This window comes from Balaenoptera borealis, assembly GCF_965194805.1.
Source record: "Balaenoptera borealis genome assembly, chromosome: 20".
In the NCBI taxonomy this organism is placed as follows: domain Eukaryota; kingdom Metazoa; phylum Chordata; class Mammalia; order Artiodactyla; family Balaenopteridae; genus Balaenoptera; species Balaenoptera borealis.
This window is the reverse complement of record NC_138879.1, coordinates 8,818,461-8,843,240: the sequence shown is the minus strand read 5'-3', so window position 1 is coordinate 8,843,240 and position 24,780 is coordinate 8,818,461. Positions and strand designations below refer to the sequence as shown.

The window sequence follows — 24,780 nt, the reverse complement described above, 5'->3', positions numbered from 1 at the left end:
TATACGCCAGCCACATACACCAGCCTGGACCCAGGGATCTACAATCGGAAATTAACAAAGCTTGGCTGCCCCGTGCTAATGCATTAGACGAAATGTAAGTTATAACCAAGGCACCTTGCATGTTGTAGCCAGGACACTGCTACCCCAAGAAAGGTTACCAGGAGTCTTATTTGACTCCCTCCCAACTAAGGGAAGTTGAAAACCCTCCCAGCCTCCAGGATGGACGGCACATCAGAGGAAGACGGGGGGCGAGGCGGGGGGCAGTTTCCGCGATCCAGAGAAAACAGTCAGGATTTGGGGGGGACTCAGAATCCCGGTGCCCTCCCACACCTGGCCACACCAGAAACTCCCTAACTGGTGTCTAGGCTCACCTAGGCCAGGGCAAAGGCCATTTCACAAATGTTCATGAACTACAGGCCAGTGACAAACACCAGTCAGGTTTCCCACGTGGAGGCCACGAGATTAAAACACACTTCAGATGAGATGAAGCAAAAGACAGGAGAAGGGAGTGGGGACTCACTGCTGGCTGGTGTCCCACAGAGAAGGAAAAGGTAGCATTTCAAATAGGAAAGAAGATGGCCAGACACAGAGATGGGGCTCCTTGGTCCTGGAGAGAAAGGGGAGGATGCTGGGCAGGGGGAGGAGACCTCGGATGCCCTGCGGAGCGTCTCCTGGTAGAACCAGCATTCGGGGTGGGGAGCCACCACTGCAGCCTGACGGCGGGGCCCCCCTCCAGGTAAACAGCCCCGTGCCCTCCCTGCCCCTTCGCCACAGACGGGCCAGGTGCGGCCCCACCAGGCACAGGAGCCTGGCAGACCAGTGCTGGCCCCGCGTCTAGGAGCCTAGATGCCCAGGTCATGGGAGTTCCCCTGGGCATATAATATGGGGAGCCTGGATAAGAGAGAGAAGGATACAGTTACTGGGAAGACCTTTTGTTTTTCCCTTTCAGCCAAATTTTTATGATAGATCCTGGTATCGTAAGATACAAGGTTAAACGGGCACTGAGAATCTAACTAGACTCCGGAGGTAGTGTATTGTTATTATTACGTTAATGATGGGGAACCCACGCACCAGCATCCTCTCCTACCGGACTCGCAGAGCCACCGTCCCCACCCATAATCAGGGTGGCCGTCCCCAACCCTCCTGGGGTCTCACACAGCCCAGACATCTTAACCCAAGGAGGGGGGCAGAACAGGAAGCAGGCGGTCTCCAGTGGAGGGTGACTTGGCCCCGTGCGCACACACGTGCGCACACACACACACACACACACACACACCCTTCTGCTCTTGTGCCAGCAATGAGTGGTGCTGGACAGCCCTTCCCAGTCAGAAAGCCACCATTTTCTCAAAAGGGAGCTTTGCAGGAAGGGGCGCTGTGCAAACTCGTGCACAAATACCCATTTTCAATAATGACAGGAGCTTATCTACAGAATGGAATCAATTCTCAATTTTTTCTTAAAAATCATGAGAGTCCCTCCAGAAAGGACCTCGGCCGGGAGCCTCCTGTCTCTCTGGCTGCCCCCAGGACCACAGTCTTCCCCCTTCTCCTGAGGCCGGGGGGAGCCAGCACTGGTATCCCCCTCTCAGGCCGGGGAAGTGCCAGCAGCTCCTGCATGTGGAGGGCTCTGCCCGGCAGGCAACAGCACCACCAGACGGCCAAGTCCATCACGCGGCATCAGTGCTGACCAAGGACCCACAGAGCCCTTCCCTTGAAGGTTCACCAGTTGGGCGTCTGGACTCTGGGTCCAACTCCCATAAAAGACATTGCCGTCTAAAACACACAACACTCAGGTAAATCTGAATTTCAGATAAACAATGAACAATTTTAAGCATAAGTGTACCCCGCATCCCTCGCCCTTCCCAGGCTCTCTTTAGTGGCAGAAGAGCTGGCCTCTGCAGGCTGAGGTCTCCAGGTCCCCACGTCTGTAGCCTTTTGGCTGGATTCAACCTATGGGAGGAGACTGGAAGGTGGGAGCCAGGGAGAACCAGGGTAGATCTCTCCCCCGCTTTCTGCCTTGGAAGGTTTTTCCAGCAGCAGTTTCTGTCTATTCTGCAGCTGCAGCTCCCACCAGGCTGGCCTTTGTCCAGCCTCCCGTCAGGTGACCCTGGTCCCTGGATTCTGATAACACGCCTTCCTCTCTCTGATCCTCTGATTGCGGGTGGTGGCGTGCGGTAGTGGCTCCCCCAGGCTCATCTCTGGTTGTCCCCGGGAAGCTAAGGAACCTCAAGCACCAGGGCCCTTGGCTCATGTGCATCCCTTTCAAGGCACTGAGAAGGGCCATAGCGTTTTTGTAAAACTTGCAAAACAGAAGATAGTTTAACCCCAATCAGTTAAGATTGCTGTCCCTTTCTTCTCTGAGTTCCTGCCCATCACCCTTTCTCCTGTGTAAGGTACCAGTGGAGGGATTGTTGGCATTTGGGGGCTCCTGCTAAGGAAAAGTTGAATTGGAAAGATATTAAGCTTGAATTTAGTTGGGTTTTATTTACATAGTTCACAGTTATTTCCATGCATAGTTAAGTGACTACTCGTCGCCCCAATGTGCAAGGCCAGGAGTACTCCTTCCGTGTACTTTCCCAAATCTGTCTACTGTGCAGAATCTGAAGGGATAAGATACGAACGTGTCCTGCAGTACCTGGTGCCGGAAAAACGTGGGCAGTGGGGGAGAGCAAGATTTGAAACGTATGGAGCCAGAAGCTGGTCTATGGGAAATTATTCCAATCACCAGACATAAAGTTGTAAGCAGAGAATTCAATTCTCTTCAATGTCGACTCAAAACAGGAAGTATCTCTGGTCAGAAGGAAATGCAATAATGCATCACATACAGTTACAAATGCCCCATACTTGTCTATTTCTTTCGGGATGGGAATCACATAAAATGGAATTTATCAGAATTCTTGTGTTTGTAGGGTGAAAAACAGCAGCAGTACCACAAACTCTTGAGTTAAGCCACCCTTTTTCATGCATCCCAACTACCAAAAGTAAAAATTAAATTCTGATTAACCAGGAAGATGAATTAACTTTCTATTCACTCAACAGAAAATGATATTACATAGTCATCATATAAAGAAGTGATCCAAACAATATGCAGCCAAAAAGATGTAGGGAAAAAAATTACTTTGGAGATAGGACAAGTAGTTGATTGATAAAAAACATTGTTATTTTTCTGGATTTGGGAATGCTTATGAAATTTGCCCGTTGTTTAAATTTTATAATTTGTTGTTACTTCTTTTCTCACCCTTAACAAACAATCCCATTCATACCTTCAAAGAGCTGTATAACCCCCACCCAACCCCAGCTGCCTCCTTTTGCTTGATTTGGCTTTTCTATCATCTGCACACTTGAGTCCTTCTGTTCTAAATCCTGGAGTGGTTTCTGTTTCCTGGTTAGACCCCGGTTCACACGCCATGAACAAATTGCACAGGTGAGAAAGATGAGCAGCCTGACAAAGTAGGGCCAATGGACCAAGGGGGAAATCGTGGATACGGTGCAGGATGCTTAGAGATCAGAAATAGCTGACAACAGCAAACGGAGCCGCAAGGGCACGCCCCAGAATACGGGAAAGGCTGCATCAGTCTTCAAGCCCTTCTGTTTAATGGGCACCAAGTCACCAAAGAGGTACACGTGTTTCACTCAACCTGTCGACGGTCGTGAGATTATAATGCAAGGATATATTAATACATAGAGAGAGGTGCAATTAGGGACTGAGGGGCGGAGGCCCTGGGAGGGAAGATGGGAGGTGAGAGAAACAAAATAGCGGCCATGGAGGGTCGGCCGTTCAGGCAGCACTGTTGACTGGCCTGGGAAGCCTGGAGATTCCAGAAGAAACCACTGCCCAGGTAACCCGGCAGCAGAACGAATGATCTCCAGGAGAGGTGGCTGGTCACCTGGGGGCAGGTGGCCCATCGCCAGGACTAGGACATTCAGGCTGGCCCAAGGAAGCAAAGAGACACCTCCTAGGGTGCATGAACATCCCGGAGGGGCCAAAGCAGAGAGGGAGAGAAGGAGAGGCAGGGCGGTGGGGGGGCGGGGAGCCGCTGGCATTACGCGCCAGTCACAGAGAGGAATCACAGACCGTGGGCAACGGGTGCATCTTTTAAAGGGCAAGTAAACCCTGGGACTTCTCAGTGGCTCTAAGCAGGCTGATAATCAGGGCAAATGGCATTTTCTGTTCATTAAACCTCTTAATAAAATGCTGTGTTAAGAACACTTATTTGGTTTTTGGAGCAACCCCAGGAATGCTGGAAAAGGGAATCATCACGGGCAATATTTTATTAAATTAATTGCCAGCAAAAATTTCCAGTATCCAGCCAGCTCATGTCTCACAGCTCTAAGCACGGCTACTGTAACATCTGCCGCTCAGCACAGCAGGAACACTCCGTTCAGGGTCGTGGGTGCACATCACCAAGGAAGAGCGCCAACGTCAGCAGAACGTTTAAGAGCTCTGGTGAGAGGATGGCTAAGTAAATTCGGGACCATCCTCTCTGAAGAGCCGTTCAAACTGTGATCAGGGAATCCATGCGTGAGATCTGATTTCAAGTGAAAAGTGCAGAGTTAAAAACGATTTGTACAGAGAATACGCAACTCTGTGAAAAAAAAAAAACATATACCTTTGATAGTTAAATCAAACGATGCCGTCCTGTGCGTGTGGAAACAAGTACTAAAGGGAACACAGAAAGCAATGTTGTAACCGATGGGATTGGATAATTTGTCCTTTTAATTTCCTGCTCACACTGTTTGGTAACAAGTAATGAACAAAGTGAACAACCAAATAAATAAAGGCAAAAGACAAAGAAGAGAGACATAGCATATCTGAGAAAGCTTTCCTTTAAAAAATAAAGCACAGGCTTGGCGGCTAGAGTGTCAATCCCCAGCTACCAGGAAGGCGCTGCCACCAGGATGACCCACCCCCCGTTGCTGAGGGTCTGTTGACCACACCTCAGGCGCCTAACATTGATGAGAAACCCACCACCTCCTCCCCTCCAGTCCCATGCGGTCGCCACTGTGTGTACTCGGCTGTTATTCCACCACCTGGTGTCCCCACGGTGTCTACACCGGGTCACCTCTGCACAAAAACCCACCACCTGTCCTTCAACACACACGTTGGACCCTGTAGCTAGAGTCAAAGTCACGTGCTCATTAGTGAGTTTTGCAAACCACCCTCCACATCCCTCCGGGTTGATTAGCCTAGTCCTTAGGCTGGAAGATGACAGGGGCTGGATTTAACCCACTTCCAAGTGGCTTGGGTTACAGAAGCATTATTCTCCCGCTGGGCCCCGATCCTGGTGGAAACAGAAGGCACAGTCCAGGGGAGGGCTGTGAAAGCCCCAGGATGCAGATCAGATCAGATTGATCTGCAGGACAAGCCCGAGGCGGCCTGCCAGCTTGCCCCTTCCCAGGTCTTCCTGGTAACCACGCTCGCTGGGAGTGATCCCCAGCCCGGGCAGTCTCCACTGCTGCCCCGCCACGCCTGGCCCGGCTGGGACAAGGGGCCCAGGCACGGCTCTCAGGGAGATCTAGGGTGGACGTGGCCAGCCCCCGGTTCCCAGGTACAGCCTTGGGGCACCCGGGGGACCCAGCCACAGCCAAGGCTTCACTGCATGCCCTTTAAGAGTCTGGGGAGGCGCAAGCCCTCCCCAGGAGCCAGAAAGAGGGCAACGACCCCCCATCCCTCACCGGGAAAGGGAGACTCCTCCCTCAGCCCCGCCTCTGAAACCCTGGGCCAGGGAGGGCGCTACTCCCCAGGGAGAGTGATCTGGCCCTTCTTGCCCCACCCAGCACTTCGAGGGGCCCCTGGGAAGCTGGGGTCCACACATGCAGGCCGGAGCGGCCATTCAGGGTTCCTCTCCCCATCACAAAGCCAGCATCGTTCAGAGGATGACCGTGACTCTCATTCCTGCCAGAGGCAGCCTGGGCCAAGGGCCGCCCTGAGACGTGGGATCATCTTACTCTCCCCGCCGTTGCCCCTTTCCCCGTCCCGGAGGCCTGCAGGCTGCCAGCAGTCACGCTTCGCAGAACCAGGTCAGATTAGGCCTGGAACAAAGCTCAGTTGTTGCAAGGCTTCCAAGAGGCCGCTGACAGCAGGACGCCTGGAGCCGCCTCGCCCGCTGTGGGCAGCGGCTCAATGCCCCCCTTCACGTGGGCTGCAAAGGGGCCCGGGCCCAGGGCGGGCACAGGGAGATAAGACAGAGAGAAACTGGGCTGGGAGCAGAGTGCCACACTCAGCCCAGGAGACCCGAGGCCAGGCCACCCTTCCAGAGCAGTGCTGAGAGCCACCAGCATGCAGGAAGGAGGCACGGAGCCGGCACTCAGTGGCACCCGGCAGACACTTCTGGAATGAATGACTGAACCTACAGGGAGACTCAAAACAGGCCAGGGACCTTGGGGAGACGGGCACCCCCCAGCTCAACCCGGCTGCTGCAGCTTCTGGGCCCAGTTACAGCTGCCCAACAGGGAAGGGGCAGGGACGGCCAGCCCACCGGCCTCGGGGACGCTTCAGCTCTCCCATCGAAGCTCAGTGCGCCATGGTCCCAGGCCTGACCGCAGTACCCCCGACCCCAGGGCCTTGTGCCCACCAGGACAGGCTCCCTTTGGTTAGTGCTTCTGGACCAGGCAACCTCTGGCAGCTGCCACTGGGACTCTCTAGCCAAGGTCTCTCCTGGAGCACAGTGGGGGCTGTGATCTTGTGTGCTCCACGCCCACGCAGGTCCGCTGGGGGCTTCACCCGGCCATTAGCACCCACTGGTCCCCCATAAATCCCCCAGCAACGCCGAGGGCCGGGGTGTCCCAAAGTAATAGCTTCAACAAGGGTGTAGGAGCTCAGCATGTCACCTCCCTCCCCACCCAACCGCTCACACCCCCCAGGCCTGGGGTCTCTCTCTCCAGCCCCCCTCCCCCCAAGGCCACCAGCTGGATCCGCCCAGGAACTGGCACTCACTTGTCGTCCCAGGGCCAGGCCCTGCACTGCTGTTTGCTGAACCCTTCTTATCAAGTACATCTTAAGCAAACTCCAGAGCCCATGCAACGCTGCTCACAGACAAACAGCAGTGCGGGCGGAAACGAGGTCCCCCTCCCACGTCCCATCCATGTGGGATGAGTCCCAGAGGAGCGCAGCCCAAACAGCTGGGTGGAGGATGGGAAGTGCCTTTTTCCTGCTGTTGGGGTCCCTGGGGAGATGTCCTCTGCTGCTGACACCCACACGGGAGCTCCAGGCACGTGGTCAGCCCGCCCTTCCACCTGGACATAAACTCCAGACCGCTGCTCCTGAGCAGCGAGCCGGTGTCCCTTCTGCACCTGTCCTGGCTTGAACTGGTCACCCAGGGGGCTCCAGGAGGAAGGTGGGCTGTCTCAAACTCAGGCACGTTGCCGGGTGCATGGCACTCAGTTCTCGGAACCCCTCTGGGCAGGCTGGGGATAGGCTGATGGGCAGGTGACTGTGGTCTGGGGTGAGCCAGAAGGGCGGGCAGACAGGAGCTGGCCTCCCTCCTCTGCAACAGGCCGGGAAGGATTCAGGCTCTGCCAGCTCCCCAAGAAGTGGGGGATCTCGAGGTCCACAGGGGTCCACGATCCTGGGCACGAGTCCAAGGGGGCCATGGACTGACTGCCACAGTTGGCTCTTCCTCTCCGCCCAGGTCCCTGCAGGAGCCAGAGCAAGCAGGCTGGGGCGAGAGGAGAGGGAGGCGGGGCAGCAGGAGGGGGCGGAGGCGCAGGGCGAGAAGGGGAAGGAACCGGCCTTCGCGCACTCCCCTCCTCGCCCTCACCCGGGGCTAGCGCTCTGGGGACTTGCTCTCCTCTCCTTCCCAGAACTCAGCTCCTGGAGCGCCGGGCGTGGGGAAGGCCTCTCGCTGGCTAATCTCTCTAACCCGCCTCCTCTGGGTGCAGCCTACCGCCTTGCCCAGGCCTCCGAGTCGCTAGTGCAAGGGCTTTTTAACCTTTGGTAGGCCAGGTACCTCTTCGGGGATCTCCTGAAAGCCACCAAGCATCTCCGAATAATTCCCAAGTGCACACTGGTCTGATTTTACTCCCCATTTCTGTGGCTCACGGGCCTCGGCTATAAGCGTCTGCGCCACTGAGAATTCCCAGGGGAGCCAGGGCCACTGAAAGGCAGGCTCCACGTGAGCTGGTATGCAACCAGAGGCCCCAAATTCAGGACACCGGAGGGGTTCAGAGAGCAGCCCGCTCTGACACCAAGGGGCTGGGGGAGAAGCCTGGGCCGCCCTCCTGGCCTCCAAACCAGCAGAGGCCCAGGGAGGGTGCCGGCAGCCCCCAGGCATCCTGGCAAAGGCGGTAACACACCGCCTCCTCGTCCTTCGTCCTTCCTGCCGTTGATAAGGGTAATGAAGACAAGGGCAGGAAGTTATGGACGGAGCAGGCATTTTCAAGCCTTTTATGCAGCAATTCATTTCATCTTGACAACCAGTTGGCATCGTCCCTGTTTAACAGATGAGGCCAAGGAGACACCCGAGATCAAGTACCTTGCCCCACATCGAGGAGGTGCCAGCCTACGATTTAATTCCAGGAGCCCGTGCTATGAACCACTGGGCCACACCGCTTGCAGCTCTGCCCCGTTGGAGCATCAGGTGAGGTAGATCCAGGAAGGGCGTGGAGCAGAACTGGAGCTACCAGACAGAGCCTGCCCCCACACACCCGCCTGGCATCCTGCAGCCCCACTGGGCATTCGCTTTGTTCCCCACCTAGAAGGGCCCTTTTTATTCTCCACCTTCTCAGAGCTGCTCACTCCTCAAGGCCCAGTTCAATCTTGCCTCTCCCGGAAACCTCCCGCCTGGGCATTTGGAGCCCGTACTGCTCGGGAGGGGGTTGGGGGCTGTTAACCAGCCAGGGTCCCACCTGCATCCTGCCTCCCCAATGAGAATGCAGCTTCCCTGCAAGCAAGGACCACGTCTTTCCATCATCTTTGTACCGTGGAGGCCCTGGCTGCACAGGCCTAACACATAATGTGTGTCCAGTGAATGTATATCTAAGGCACTCGGGATCCCCTCAAACATTTTGAAAATTCCCCACTTTTCAGAGACTCGTGAGTGTTCAAGCCAGCTCTACCGAGAACATATTTGATTTATTTTGGAGCCCTTAAACAGGTCCAGAAGCAATCATCCCACTCAACCCAGGTGAAGAATAAAAGCCCTCCTCGTTGGCTGTCCTTGAATTTTTGACACTGGGAATTTTTCACAGTTTGCTGCTTTCCTTAATTTCATGGCATTGATGCTACATAGGGGTCAGTCTGACTTCTGCAAAACGCCTCTCCTGGGAACCGGGCGGGGGCGGCACTAAGAGAACCAGAGCCCCTCAGAATGGGTCCAAGCGGCCACCCCGCCCCTGGGCCGGCCCCCTCCAGCCCGACCCCACACAACTGCAACAGAGTGACCCAGCTCGCTTTGGACCATCGCCAGGAGGAGAACAAGCTGGAAGAGGTCCAAGCCCTTCCAGGCCCATCCTCCAGGGCCCTGCCCCTTCAGGTAAACACTGGAGCCACGGAGGAGGCTGCCTTTACAAGAGCTGATTCCTACCCACCCATGAACTCTACTTCTAACTACTGCAAAAACCTTCGTCTTCTTTTTTTGTTTTTTAATTTGCCAGGGCAGGAGGGGGCAGGCGTGGAGGAGAACAGACATCGAGCCTGCCTCAGAGGCCCTCTGGCATCTGTGTAGGAGGGTCTCAAAGTCCCCCCAGGAAAAGGCCAGCTGAGGGGGAGGGGGCCCTGGTGGCCCCCACTGTCCAGACTGACCAGCAGGAGGCAAAGTTCGAGAGCCAAGGGCAAGAGCCAGCTGGGGTCCCTGGGCCACACTGGGCTGCAGAACCCAGGGAAAGGGCCATCTCAAGTATTTGGAGCATGTTGGGGAGGGAGGCTGCGCGCCAAACCCCAGCGCACGCCACCTGGAAGCCCCCTCCTCCCCCACCATTACATCAACGCTCCCACGCTCCTGAGACCGAGCTGTGAGCAGGGTGTCTGAGGGCCATGCTGTTTGCAACAGGGGGTGAAAGTTGAAATTCTATGCCACTGGCCCGGAAGGCCATTTTAGGGGAAGTTCTGAGTAACCCTCTTTGAGACGAGTTATTCTTTACTTGTTTTCCTTTCTGAATGTGGAAAGCAGGAAGAGACTGGAAAAAATGACCCAAAGGAAGGGTCAAAAAATGACCCCCAAAATGGCCCAAATGACCTCTTCAGCTCCAACTAAGTACCATGACTCTGTCCTCTTATGAAGAAAAATTAATTCATGAGTCCTTGGCAGAAAACTTCATGTCCGAATAGATTAAGGGGAGGAACATGAGGACAAATTTTTCAGGGTTAGCAGAAGAAGAAATGCTGTTTATAATTTGACAACTGAGGAAGACAAAGGATCCTGCCTGGATCCTTTGGGGAAAATATCACCAAGAAAAAAAGGGAAATAAAAAAGAACAGAAGGCTTCCCTGGTGGTGCAGTGGTTAAGAATCTGCCTGCCAGTGCAGGGGACACAGGTTCGAGCCCTGGTCCAGGAAGATCCCACATGCCGTGGAGCAACTAAGCCCGTGCGCCACAACTACTGAACCTCCACTCTAGAGCCCACGAGCCACAACTACTGAGGCCCACACGCCTAGAGCCCGTGCTCCGCAACAGGACAGGCCATGGCAGTGAGAAGCCTGCGCAGTGCAGCGAAGAGGAGCCCTCGCTGGCCACAACTAGAGAAAGCCCCAGCGCAGCAACGAAAACCCAAGGCAGCCAAAAATAAATAAATAAAATAATTAAAAAAAAAAAAAAAAGAACAGAGATCTGGATTACACTTAACCTGCCCTTCAAGGCTCGTGGCCTCAGTTTACCCATTCATAGAATGGTACTTCAGAGTACCCAAGGGGGAAATGGTTATAAAGGATCCTGTGCACATGATAAGAACTGGTCAGGCCCCCTCCACCTATGTGAGGTCAGGCCTGCTAGTGGACCTAGGATGCCAGCACACCTGATGGCATCTTGATACCTAAAAGGTGAATCCGAGTTGCCAAGCTGGGGTGCAGCTAGATGGTCCCATTTGGCGAAGTTCCCGTGCTCCACTGTGTAGAGGAATAACAGGAATTCACGGGAAGAAAGGATGCTGTGACCTGGACCACCAGTCCTGGAGGCTGATCCCAAGGAAATCCTCCACCCAGCCCCCACCCACGCACACAAACGCCCCGCGGAGGTTGTGGGGGGTGTCGGGGGAGGTGGACCACAAAACGCCTGCACCCGCGGCACCTGTGAAGTCAGCGATTCCAGAGAAGGTGCAAGGGGGGAGGAGGGCGAGCAGGAGGGTCGGCCAGCCCAGGGCAGCGGCTCCCACAGTGGCCCCTCCAGACACCTGAGCGAGTAGTGGCCGACGTACAGGGGCAGGAGACCCTCGGCCAAGGTCAGAATCGGGGCCCAACCGTGCAGGGGTCGGAGGTCTCGAGCACCCGGACTCCCCCAGGCACCTGTGGTCTCGGACCAGCGCGGGCCCCGCGGCCTTGGGGAGGCGACTTGGAGCAAAGGGGAAAGCCAAGTCCGTCGAGGGGCTCAATGCCTCCAGGACCCCGCGATCCCGATGCGGGGTGGAGCTGCGTCAACTGGCCGGCGCGAACGCCCCACACATCAAAATCTGAACCGGGAGCCCGGAGCCCCGCGGTGTCCCCGCCTCGAGGACCCACTCGGCCACCCGCGACCGCCTCCGCTCCGGTGAGACGGGCTCGCCCCGGGACACACCCCTCCCCAATCCGGGCGCGGCGCCCACCTGAGTACGACTTCCTCATGGTGCCGCTGTGGCTGCCGCTCCCAGGAAAGTGAGGCGGCGAGGCCGCGGGCCGCGGGCTCCCAGGTCGCTAATCCCGGGCCGGGAGTGGGAGGGATGGGGGCGGGGAGGACGGACGGCCCTGCCCGGCCCCGGCCCCGCCCTGCCGCGCGGAGGTGAGCGCTGAGCCCCGCCCCGCGCAGCCCCATACCTGGCGGAGCCCCGCGGGCCGCGCCTCCTGACGCCCGGCCTGGAGAGGCAGCAGCCCTGAGCCCGGCCCTGCGCTCGACCCCCGTTCGGCCCGGGCCCGTCCCCGCGGCCCCTGCACTGCAGCCGCGACGCAAGCGGTCCCAGGGTGGGGGTCGCCAAGGCGACAGCCGTCCTCAGCCGCCACACCCCCCTGGCGCGAATGGTTCCTTCCGGGGCGTCGCCGCCACTTTCTAGTCCGGAGTCCGGGCGGGGCGGGGCCGCGCCAGGTGGCAGCAGGAGGAGGGCGGAGGGAGCGGCCGCCGGGCCGGGCGGTAGCGCGCCGGCACAGCCCCGGGGGTCGGACCGGACGCCGGCTTAGTGGACCAGGGCAGGGCAGGGCAGGCGAGGTACCATATTTGTCCCGCTACTTTTCTGGTAATCAAGAGGGCAGACTGCATTGACTCCTTGAACTGGGGCCTCGGGCACCTCATCTGTAAAATGGGTGCGTTGGACCAGATGATAATTTCTGTTCCATCTGAGAAATATTGAGCACCTCCCCTGCACCGGGTACTGTGCGCGCACAGGGCCTCGACCTAGGAGAGCAGATACAAGGACACGCGTCTTTACAGCCCGGGTAATATAAGCAGTGAGGAGAGTGTGCGTTCCTGAGCAAAAATTGTACAGAAGAATTCTCTCTGCCTTTGTACGCTAAAGAAATTTTCCATAATAAAACGACTTTTTTTAATGTACAGAGGAAAAAGTGATGAATTTTGTCTAGAGGGTGTTGTCAGAGTTTTACTGAGGTGATTCAAAACAAGGTTTTAAAGAATGAGCAGGAATTTGCCAGGAAGCCAAGGTGATGGGGAGGCAGGCTGTTCCTGGCAGAGGGAAGGGTGTGGCCAAGCCAGAGGCTCGTAGTATCCCAGAACCTGCGGAGAGAGATACGCAGGGGCAGCGAGGCCCCCAGATGAAAAAAGGGGTCGGGGAGCGCCGCAAACTGTCAGCAAGGGCACGACGCTGCCTTCTGCCCGACAATCCAAAGAGTGTACAGGAGACCGAAAGTAGACTTAACGTCACCAAAGCACCTCTTCCCTTTTCTTTCTCCTTTACTTTCCTTGGGGGTCTAAGCAGCATTTTCATTTCCTGCCAGAGTGTAGAAAACCTGTATAAATAAGAACCGAGGCACATGTGGTTCCGTCAGATTGTCTGTCTCTCCTGTTCCCCTTCGTAAGAAATCTGTCCAGGACTTCCCTGGTGGTCCAATGGGTAAGACTCTGCACTCCCAATGCAGGGGGCCCAGGTTGGATCCCTGGTCGGGGAACTAGATCCCACATGCATGCCACAACTAAGAAGTCCGCATGCCTCAACTAAGGGTCCGAATGACGCAACTAAGAGCCCAAGTGCTGCAGCAAAGATCCCGCGAGCGGCAACTGACCCGGAGTAGCAAAAATAAATATAAATAAATAAATAAATAAATAAATAAAATTATCTCCTCTAAAAAAAGAAATCTGTCCAGCCACAGACCTGCAGAGAGAGCAGCCCAGCCACGTGACCTCCTCTAACCCCTGGCTAGAGCTGATTGGACCAGAGTGGACACTGGACTCCACCTGGGCCAACCTCCAACTCCTTATCTGGGGACCTGGGGAGGAGGCGAAGGGAGGGGAATAGCCACAGGCCTGGGGAGCAGAGATGAACGGTGAACAGCTGTCCTTGGATTCTGGGATATCGACACTCACACACACACCCCCAAGTGCTGCTTGTACCAGCTCCTGCAAATTTCGGTCTGGCCAAGCCAGAAGGCTGAGCTCTGTCCTCATTCTGGCCAGTAGGCATGGTGATAGCACCCCCATACTGATGCCTGAGCTTCCCAAGGCCCAACTACCTCTCAAGAATCTGTCTAACGGGATGAACCGGTTTGCAGGGCAGAAATAGAGACTCAGATGTAGAGAACAAACGCATGGACACCAAGGCGGGAAAGTGGCCAGGGGGAGCGGTGGGGGGATGGGGGGGTGGGAGGATGAATTGGGAGATTGGGATTGACATATATACACTAATATGTATGAAATAGATAACTAATAAGAACTTGCTGTATAAAAAAATAAAATAAAATTCAAAACAATTTTTAAAAAGGAATCTGTCTAATGGGCACGTTAGGGGTTGGTTGTTTCGCTTAGCTCAAGTCAAAGGTGCTCTGGTACACTTCCATCCTCTGAGTAGATGGATCCTGGAGTCATGGAGAACCCTTGGGTGTCCTCTGTGTTTGGTTGGCCTCTCAATGCTAGCATTTCTGCCTGTGAGTCATAATTCACAAGTACCTGAGCACCCAGGAATCAAGACACCTGTGTTGTAGTGATATTGCACATTAAAAAACTGCCAAAAATCTGAAGGAAAGACAAGAGAGAGGGAGGGAAGGAGGGGGAATGAGTGCTTTTTCAGGATGCATGAAGGTAAACTGTTTAAGCACGAAATTTTAATTTTATGTACAACTCTGTAAACTGTATGATGTAATCACTTGCCTCAATGAGTAGAGTATACCAAATGTTAGTGACCCTTTTTCTCGTGGCTCAAGATCATCTTTTTTTTTTTTTACACATTTAAAAAAATGTATTTATTTTATTGGACTTCCCTAGTGGCGCAGTGGTTAAGAATCCACCTGCCAATGCAGGGGACACGGGTTCGAGCCCTGGTACAGGAAGTTCCCACATGCCATAGAGCAACTAAGCCCATGTGCCACAACTACTGAGCCCGCGTGCTACAACCTCTGAAGCCCGTGCGCCTAGAGCCCATGCTCTGCAACAAAGACAAGCCACCGCAATGAGAAGCCCGCGCACAGCAACGAAGAGTAGCCCCGGCTCGCCACAACTAGAGAAAGCCTATGCGCAGCAACGAAGACCCAGTGCAGCCAAAAATAAATAAAATAAATTTTTTAAAAAATTTTATTTTACTTATTTATTTAGGCTGCACTGGGTCTTAGTTGCGGCATTTGGGATCTTTAGTTGTGGCATGCATGTAGGATCTAGTTCCCCAACCAGGGATCGAACCCGGGCCCCTGGCATTGGGAGCGTGGTGTCTTAGCCACTGGACCACCAGGGAAGTCCCAAGATCATCTTAAATGACACGTTTAACCATTACAGATTCACATACTACTACGTTGCTCCTTCACTAAGTGTCCCGAGGCTACCATGCTATCCAATTTTTAAATTGTTTTTCAACATTCAGCTCCCTCACCTACTGTGTGATTTGTGACAAGTCCTATAGTTTGTCTCTATTTCCACTCCTATAAACGGGGATTACAATCCCTTACATAGTGTGCAAGGCGGATGTAACGATTAGGAAAGTGATGTATATTAAGTGTCTTGCTGTGCTGCTGTCACTCAGACCTAAAACATGTGGCACTGGCTATGAGAGTGCGAGGTGGGCAGAAGCCTGATTGTCTTGGAGGAAGTTGGCGAGAGCTTGAAGAGAAGCAAAGAGAAAGCTATTGGACGTGGGAAGAAAGGAAACCTTCGTAATTTGGTGGCAGAAAGTTTAGCACAACTGTTGCCTGCGGTAGCACAGAAAATAGACACCAAGTGTATGCAGCAAACCTGATGATCTAGCTAAGAGGGTTTCCAGGCAGAATGTTGAAGGCAATGTAATAAAATTAAAAAGGAGAGAGATGAGCTAAAAGCAAAATATCCAATTCCAAGTGGAATTAGGAGGGAATGCAAAGGACCAGGACAGTCTTTTCAGCCAGCAAAGGAGTCTCAAAGTCAAGGGCTTCAGAACAAAGAAGTCCAAATGGGACTAGAAGATCCTTTGTTAAGACTTCAGAGAAAAGTGTCGAGATGCCTCATGAACGCTTTCACAAAGGCTTTCTGAGGATCTTCAGAGCATACCTTGCAGTAGATTCTAAACTCTCAAGGGGATCCACCCACTGCATCCTCATGTGAGGGTAGAGAGGGCTTAACTCAAAAAGTTTGTGGTGCTGAGTGGAAAAAGCCAATCTGAAAAGGCTATAGACTGTATGATTCCAGCTATATGACATTCTGGAAGAGGCAAAACTATAGACAGTAATCAGTGGTTGCCAAGGGGTGGGGGGAGGTGGGGGAATGAAGAGGTGGAGCACAGGGATATTTAGGGCAGTGAAACTACTCTGTATGACACTGTAATGGTGGATACATGACATGAAACATTTGCCCAAACCCACAGGATGTACAACACCAAGAGTGAACCCTGATGTAAACTACAGACTTTAGTTAGTAATCAAATATCAATATTGGCTCATCAATTGTAACAAATATACCACACTAATGCAACATGTTCATAAGAGAGGAAACGACAAGGGGGCGGTGCGTATGGGAACTCTCTGACTCTCCATAAACCTAAAACTGTTTTTTGTTTTTTTTAATTTGGCTGTACCGCGAGGCATGTGGGATTTTAGTTCCCCAACCAGGGATCGAACCTGGGGCCCCACAGTGAAGGCACCGAGTCCTAAACACTGGACCGCCAGGGAAGTCCTAAAACTGCTCTTAAAAAAGTCTATTTAAAAAAAAGAAAAAGGTTTGTGGGTAAGGTTTTTAATCTCATAGAATGGATTTTAAATTAACACATAGGCATTCCCCAGGTTTTGAGAGGAATTAATTAGGTTCTTTGACTCAGTGGGATGAAGGCAGGACAAAATGAAAAAGAGGATTTTGGACTCAAACTATTAGAGGAAGGAAGCAGGCTGGGAAAGCTGTTTAGTTGCAAACTCAGTTTTCTTATGAAAAAGGAAGTATGACTCAGAGGCAGAGCCAAGGCAGGGAGAACAACCCCCGGGGTGAAGGCCTTGAAGAACGCCCCCCTCACCCAGCACCCATCTGCACTGATTTACAGGACTAGATCCTGCACCTCGAGTCTGAGCATGCACACCATGGTGGGTGAGACTTTCGGGGTCTTGGAGTCGAGTGAGCGTATTCTGCACGTGGGAGAGATGTGAGTTGTTGTGGCCGAGGGCGGGTTGTGTCAGACTGTTTTCCCTAAACAGTCACAACAATATCTCCCGCCCCTCCTGCTCCTCCACATATGAGCTTGGCATGCTTCTCTGTGTTCCCTCCCTTTGAATCCGGGAGGGCTTTTTGTTTGATTGTAACCCTTGAACTTGGAGCCCTGAGCCACTCAGTAAGGGTCTGATCACCCAGAGACCTCCGTATTGCAAGGAAGCCAGAGCACTGCGGTGTATTAGTTGTCTATTGCCACATAACAAGTCAGCACAAACCCAGTGGCTTAAAATGACACACATTTATCGTCGCACAGTTTCTGTGGTCAGGAATCCGGGTACGACTTAGCTGGGTTATCAGCTTCAGAGTATCTCACAGGCTAAAGCCGAGGTATTGGCGGAGGCTGGGTCTCATCTGAAGGCTCAGCTGGGGAAGGAGCCACGTCCAAGCTCACATGGTTGTTGGCAGACTCAGCTCCCTAAACGCTCTTAGTTGGAAAGCCTCACTTTTTAGCCGACTAGAACTCAGTTCCTTGCCATGCGAGACTCCCAACGTAGCAACTTGTCCATCAAAGCCAGTAAGAAAGATGGTCTGCTGGCAAAATGGACATTACAGTCTCATGATCTGACCATGGAAGTGGCAGTCCAGAGTACCAGGAGGCAGAGTTCACTGGGACCATCTCAGAAGCAACCTGCCATGGGGAGGCCACAGCGGCCGCCCTGGTGGGCAGTCTTGGACTTTGAGTCGTCCCGGCCCAGGTACCAGAAATGAGAGCAGAGAGCCTTCATGGGTGCCCTCACTGCACCTTCTCCCATCGTCAGCAGGTCTGAGGCTTCCTGCCCCAGCCATGGCCTCTGCCATCTGCCTCCGTTTCTGAGCTCTGCTGCTTCTGTTCACTTTTTCTTCTTTCTCTTCTGTCCACTTCTTTCTAGTCCTTTCCCCAGCTGATCCCTCAGGTTTCCAGACCTGAATGGTCAGACTTGGCTTTCGCAGGCCAACTGGGGGCACTGCCTTTGTCTCCTGACCCAAGAGGGGCCGGCTCACGCTGGGGGTGTGGCCACCTTTGCTCCTTAAGCTCAGCTCAGCTGCTCTCTCCCCTGCTTGGCTTAGCATCTCTGCTGCTGACTGTTCTCTGACTTCTGGTAGTCCCCAAGCTTGAACTTGTCAGATGACTGAGGCCTTGCTGCCTGTGTACAATTTACGGTAAAGGTGTGGCTGCACTGACGTTCTCCTATGCAATGTGGGAATGTACGCTGCTCCCACCTTTCCAGAAAGCACTTGGCAATAAAATTTAAATGGCTTTTAAAAAGTGCCCATGTGCTTTGTTCCAGTAATTATACTGCTTTCTCGTTGGTTGATTCAATATATATTTCTTGATTACTCATTATGGTCCCTGCCCTCTAAAGCTTATACTTTAGTAGGGGAAACAAACATTAACCAAATAACCACATAAGAAGGCACAATGAGGGTATACACTAAAAGGTTCGCAGCTGGTCTGGGGTCAGGGAGGGCTTCCCTGGAGAAGGGTAGATTGGGCTGAGGCCAGGAAGATGAACAGAGATTAACCAGGAAAAACAAGGGGAAAGAGATTGCAGGCAGAGAACAGCAAAGGCCCTGTGGTGGGAGGAAATATATAGTCCATACAAGGAACCGGAAGAGGACCCAGGAGGCTGGGGCCCAGAGATGCTGGAGAGATGGTGGAGGAACCAGGCCCGGTAGGCACGGCAACGTCTTGGATTTATCTTTAGGATAAAGATCCTACAAGAAAAGGGAAGTCATGGAAAGGTTCCGAGAGGGGAAGAGTGGGGCTGACGTGACCGGATCGGCATTTTGAAAATGAGGCTCTAGATGAACAGGGGGGAGGACTTCCCTGGAGGTCCAGTGGTTATGGCTCCATGCTTCCACTGCAAGGGACGGGAGTTCGATCCCTGGTCGGGGAACTAAGATCCCATGTGCCGCGCGGTGCGGCCAAAAAATTGAAAAAATAAATAAATAAGTAAACAAACAAACAAATAAAAATAGACAAACAGGGGAGCGACAGGAGGGGATGAGAGTCCAGCTGGGTGCCTTAAAGCAGTGTTCCCAGCACGAAGAGATGGTGGCTTGGACCATGATGGGGAGATGGACAGTTGTGAAGAGGGAAATTCCAGAGTATCCAAGAGGAATTCTGAAGAGAAAATCACCGGGACCTGGGGACGGGCGGCACGGGAGGCCAAGAGGGAGGGAGGTGACGGGGTGGCTCAGGATTCTGACGGGAACAGCAGGATGGCAGGTGGTACCCTCGGCAGAGAGAGGCAAGACTGACAGAAGACCGGCTGGGTTCCGGGTACGTGGTGCTGAGGAGACTCTAAAGCATCCAAGGCGTCAGGGTGTGTGGTTTGGCGTCAGAGGTGGGGTCTCAGCCGGGGAGAGGTGGGAACTGAAGTGCGGGAGGGGACACGAATGCCCAGGCCCTGCCTAATGGAAACAGACTCGCCAACAAAAGGCAGACCCAGAGGTGCTGGCAGCAGTCTTACTGACAATACCGGGAGGTTTAAAACAAGCTAGTGCTCAAGGACAGGTTGAGATTTAAATAATAACAGTTCTCTTAGTTGGCAGAAGGGCAGACACAACTCTGAGGACTTCAGGAAATGTTTTGGAACTCACGGGGGATGGTGGTCGCACATCATTGTAAATGCTCTAAATGCCACTGAATTGCTCACTTTAAAATGGTTATTTTGTGTTATGTGAATTTCACCTCAAGAATTTTTTTTATAAATATTTATTTATTTATTTAGGCTGCGCCGGGTCTTAGTTGTGGCACTCAGGATCTTCGTTGCGGCACGCACGCGGGATCTAGTTCCCCGACCAGGGATCGAACCCAGGCCCCCTGCGTTGGGAGCGTGGAGTCTTAACCACTCGACCACCAGGGAAGTCCAAGAAATTATTTTTTTAAATGAAGGCTATAAGGGCTATATGCACATAAAGATTTTACTTGTGCAGAAAATAGAAACATAAAACATATAATTTAAAACAAAATTTTTTTAATTTTCTTTTATTTACTTTTTTTGGCTGCGTTGGGTCTTCGTTGCTGCGCGCGGGCTTTCTCTAGTTGCGGCGAGCGGGGGCTACTCTTCATTGTGGTGCTCAGGTTTCTCATTGCGGTGGCTTCTCTTGTTGCGGAGCATGGGCTCTAGGCGCACGGGCTTCAGTAGTTGTAGCACGTGGGCTCAGTAGTTGTAGCTCGCGGGCTCTAGGCACACGGGCTTCAGTAGTTGTGGTGCACGGGCTTAGTTGCTCTGCGGCATGTGGGATCTTCCTGGACTAGGGCTGGAACCCGTGTCCCCTGCATTGGCAACTGGATTCTTAACCACTGTGCCACCAGATAAGTCCAATAAATTATTTTTTTAAATGAAGGCTACAAGGGCTATATGCACAAAAAGATTTTACTTGTGTAGAAAACAGAAACATAAAACATAATTTTATAATAATCAAAGAAAAACATAAAAATAAAGGAAAGCAATACATTGAGCGCCAACAGCACTGCCCGTCAGTTGTGGGATTGTGGGTGACTTGTTCCCTTTATTGTACTTTTCTGTGTTTTCCATAATGAACATATATTACTTTCATAATCTAAAAAAAAATAGATTACATGCTATGTATACACATATGGACAGGAACATATCAATGGATAATATTATTTTTATCCATGGACACATTTTTTTGAGGTCAATGTTGGTATATTGTAAAAGCCTCTTTGTTTTATCTTGAAATCTTTTACAACTAAACATATTTGTTATTAGGACCTAAAGCAAGTTCTTTTTCTTCTAGATTTGGGCCATTTGGCCCGCCAATTTTCAAAGCACCTTTAACCACTCATTTCAGATGGGCAGTTCCCATGTAAGTCCTCATTATAGAGAATCTATGACATGGAGTCTGAGGTTACCCAGTGCACACACAGTAGGATTTCCGTCCCCATGAAGCAGGTGTTTGGGCCTGTCATTGGCTGAGTCCCACAGACCATGAAAGCCAGGGCTGACCCCCAAATCCTGGGACTCAGACTCCCTTGGTCTCCCAGATCAGGCCTCAAACAGTGACTGAGCCTCTTCCAGGGAGAGATCCATCCTGGATTCACACAAAGTGCTTCCTCAGAGGAGACGCTGCCCTCCCTCACCAGCAGCCTGAGGAAGGGGCGGCTCTTCTGGAAGATCAGCCTGGGCAGCGCAGACCCTGATGACGCCCCCATTGCCCACACTTCTTCAGGGAAGCCTTCAGTGGCACTCCCAGGAACAACCACTAACTATCCTCATGTAGCGACTGCCTGCCTCCAGGGGCGGGGGGGGGGGGGTGTCGGGGGCAGCAGCGGTGGGCGGGGCATAATCTATAATGTTCACAGAAAAGAGAGCTCTGAGGTTACAAAGTGGCAACACTTATCATTAAACAATCTTGCTGGGCTGCTCTTCGTTGCAGGACTTCTCAGAGCCTTTAATATGCTCATAGATGCTGCGAGTCTCCATCTCTGGGTTGCAGCATGCAGCATTTCCCAAGCTCATTGGACTCCAGGACTCTCATCACAGGGCCCCTTACTGTTCCATGGGACGTCCTTTGGGAAAGGACGCTTGTACACCACACTTGGTCAGATGGGGGCAGGGAGGGCATATCTCAGCCAGGGCTAGACACACACCTTAGAAGACTCTTCTGAACCTTGGCCCTTGTCCCCTCTTGCTGGCCTTGCCTACTCCTACTCTATCCCTCTACTATCCCACAGGAGAAGGAGTCAGGATGAGCTTTCTGATGGGAAAACTGCATCCCAGGAATGAGGAAGGGGAGGGACTGACATTTCACCAGCGCCTTTGGCTCAAGGGGAAGCTGGGAATCTCCGAGAAGCCTCTAGAGGAGAGCGCAGGCAACCCCCCATCTTGGGTCTTGTCTTCAACACTGCCCATCCTGTTCACTCAATGGCAAGCACATTCCCACCCACCCCCACCCCCGTGCCTTTGCTCCTGCTGTCCCTTCCCCCGGGAACACCCTTTCCAAGGACTCTAATCTGGTCTTTGGAACAGGATGGAGTTCCTCCTCCTCCTCCTCTTCTTTCTCCTCCTCCTCTGTGGGGCTTCCCCTCCCACGGGGAGGTTTCCTCTGACCTTATCTCTGTAGCAGGGAGAAGCTAGAGTTATCTCCCTCCATTGGAATCTCCCAGGGAGCTTTTACAGCCGCCCACTCAGGCCCCGCCCCAGGCCCATTCGATCAGAATCTCTGGGACGGAGCTTTTACAATGCTCCCTGGGCTGAGCCCACGGGCCTGGTGGCAGGAAGCCAGAGGCCTGGGCTGAGATCCCAGCACCGCTGGCTCTCAGCACTATGCCTTCGTGCACGACCCCAAACCTCTGTACCTCAGTTTCCTCGTCTGCTCCGTGGGGATAGAGATGCCTGTCCTGGACTGTCCTGGGGTTGGGTGACGCCCCTGCGTCCCCAAGTGGACGGTGAGCCAGGTGTGCAGAGGCGCTTGATACACATCTGATGGTGGGGTGAAGGGCAGCCGGTGGGAACGGGCCCCACGCAGGACCCGAGAGGAAGGCCAGGTGTCTCCACTTATCATGAGAGCAATCGCGGTACAGTTCCCCAGAGTAAGCGAATCTTCATTTACTTTCATTAAAAACATAAATAAATATAGGGCCTGCCAGACAGGGCCAGTGAGAGTGTTGGGAAAGAGCTGGCAGCCCTCAGGGGCTGCAGCTGAGCGTGGCCGAGGGTCACGGAGGGGAGTCGGGACTGGGGGGGGACATGACCATCCCCGCAGCGCCTTCTGGCTCTCCTTGGCAATCCCACAGTCCTCTTATGCTCTAAGTGTCCCTCATGAAGTGGCCAGATAAAATACAGGATGTCCAGTTAGCTCTGAGCTTCAGATAAGCAACAATAATTTTTGTAGTATAAGTATGTCCCATGTAGTACTTGGGATATACTGATGCTAAAAAATGATTGTTTATCTGAGATTAGAATTTAACCAATCATCCTGTAATTTTCCTTGCTGAAGCTGGAAACCATGTGGCCTCAGCTCCCAGACCTAGACTAGTAGCCTTGCAAGGGAGCTTTGATCATCCCCACATTCAGGGTTCCCAAACACCAGGCTGGGGACTGGAGCCAGCCTGTGACAAGTCCTCACCTGTCAGAGGCAAAATGAGACAAGCGAGCACAATGCAAAGAGGTAAGGTTCTGGGATTCTGTTTCTGGCTTTTTTGGTTTTTGCTTTTTTTTTTCAAGTAAAGCTGAAGATGTTCAAAGGACTGGTCTTTATTCTGAAATTTTCCCTTCCTACATGTATAAATGTCCTACATGAGAAAAAGTCCTTAAAAAAAATAAAACAATGGTGGGACTTCCCTGGCGGTCCAGTGGTTAAGACTCTGCTTACATTGCAGGGGGCCCGGGTTCGATCCCTGGTCCAGGAGCTAAGATCCCACACGCCCGCATGGTGCGGCCAATAAATAAATAAATTTTAAAAAATAAAATAATGGTAATAGGAAGTAGTGTGTGTCTTTTAAAATTTATCTTTTTGGCAAAATGAAGACATAGCCACTCCATCTTAAAATCTCCAATTAAAAAAACAAACAAAACTGGACTGTGAAATCCCAAAGCTAGGGGCAGTAAAATGATTGTCTCTACACCAGAGTCCGGTGGGTTCGCCCCTCCCCAGGTCCTGTCAGAAGTTACATTTCTCTGCTCCCAGCTGTCACTTCCCACCTTTCCAGCCCTTCCCCCCTGGCTCCCCCTACCCCCCACCCCCCAGCCATGAGGCCTGGCTGTGCCCTCCTAGCTGGGAACCTTGGAAAAAGCCCTTGACCTCTCTGATCTTTTGCTTTCTTGACCTTGGGGTGGAGACCATGACCCAGGCCACAGGGTTGCTCAGGATCGGGTAGAGGCTGCACAGGTGTATCCACGTGCTGTGTTCTTCACGTCATACACTTATAATCTGTGCACTTTTCTAGTGTCAATGCTATAATTCAATAAAATCGTTTATTAAAAATTAACAGTTAAGTTCAATTAGCAAAGAGGCTTCGAATAGAGAGAAACTGACACGATTTATCTTGCTAGGAAATGTTATTACCTCCAACTTTTAAGTGGGAATAGTAATTTATTATTTGTCGCCTGCATGCAGCTGGCAGAGCCCACCACTATGGAACAAAAATGTTCAGCTGAGCTCACATTTGGGTCAGTTTAATGAGGTTTTACTTTTTAAAATTAACCTTCAAACCTATTACATTCCAGGAAACTAAAAATGTACACTGGTTTTCCATTTTTAATGGGCTTACAATAAAAGGAAACATTTAAAGCTCAAAAAAAAAATAGATGGCACTTTAAGTTCATTTTTCAAGTCATCCCATATAGACATAAGAGACAGAGAAAGACACATAAACTATAAAAAGAGAACCTTAAAAGATATAACCAAAATAAAAAATAAGACACCCATCTCCATGTAACAGACACTAAACGAAGCAGGAACTGGAGCCACGCTCGGCACAGGGGCTGGAGCAGGGCTCTCAGCTGTGTACCTGGAGAAGTAGGAGGAAGCAAGCATAGCTTCCAAGCCATGACACCCAGGGACTTAGCAACTGGGTCCCCAATATGCCCAACATCCCCCCAGGAGATGGGTTCTCTGAGCCAACAGGAAATGACTTCACTGTTCTGGACTGGGACCACCAGGAGGCCAAGTGGAGGCCACTGGAAAATGGGGGAAGGTGGTGGAATGGGGGAGGATTGAAGAGAAAGAAACATCTACTCAAGATGAGCCTACAAACCTGACCCCCCCAAACATGGGCATAGTTAATGCTAATAAAGATTATCAAGAAAAATCAACCATGGAGATATGAAATCATTCCATAAGAAATGGAAATAACAGAGGAATCTGAAAATGATTTTCAAATAAAAAT

General features: G+C 52.3%; 1 protein-coding gene across 3 annotated transcripts in view; it reads right to left on the bottom strand.

The window, feature by feature from the left end:
- SEPTIN9 (septin 9) overlaps positions 1-24,780 on the bottom strand; it is a 195,273-nt gene that overhangs the window by 152,118 nt on the left and 18,375 nt on the right. The window contains exon 1 of one of the 3 annotated variants that reach the window (XM_082371187.1): positions 11,731-11,846. The exons of 1 other annotated variant lie outside the window; for it this stretch is intronic. In XM_082371187.1, coding sequence (XP_082227313.1) covers positions 11,731-11,749 — 19 coding nt within the window. In that variant the 5' untranslated portion in view covers positions 11,750-11,846. Of the gene's footprint in view, positions 1-11,730; positions 11,847-24,780 lie in introns of those variants that run through there. One more of the 3 variants, XM_082371184.1, reaches the window with a different exon arrangement.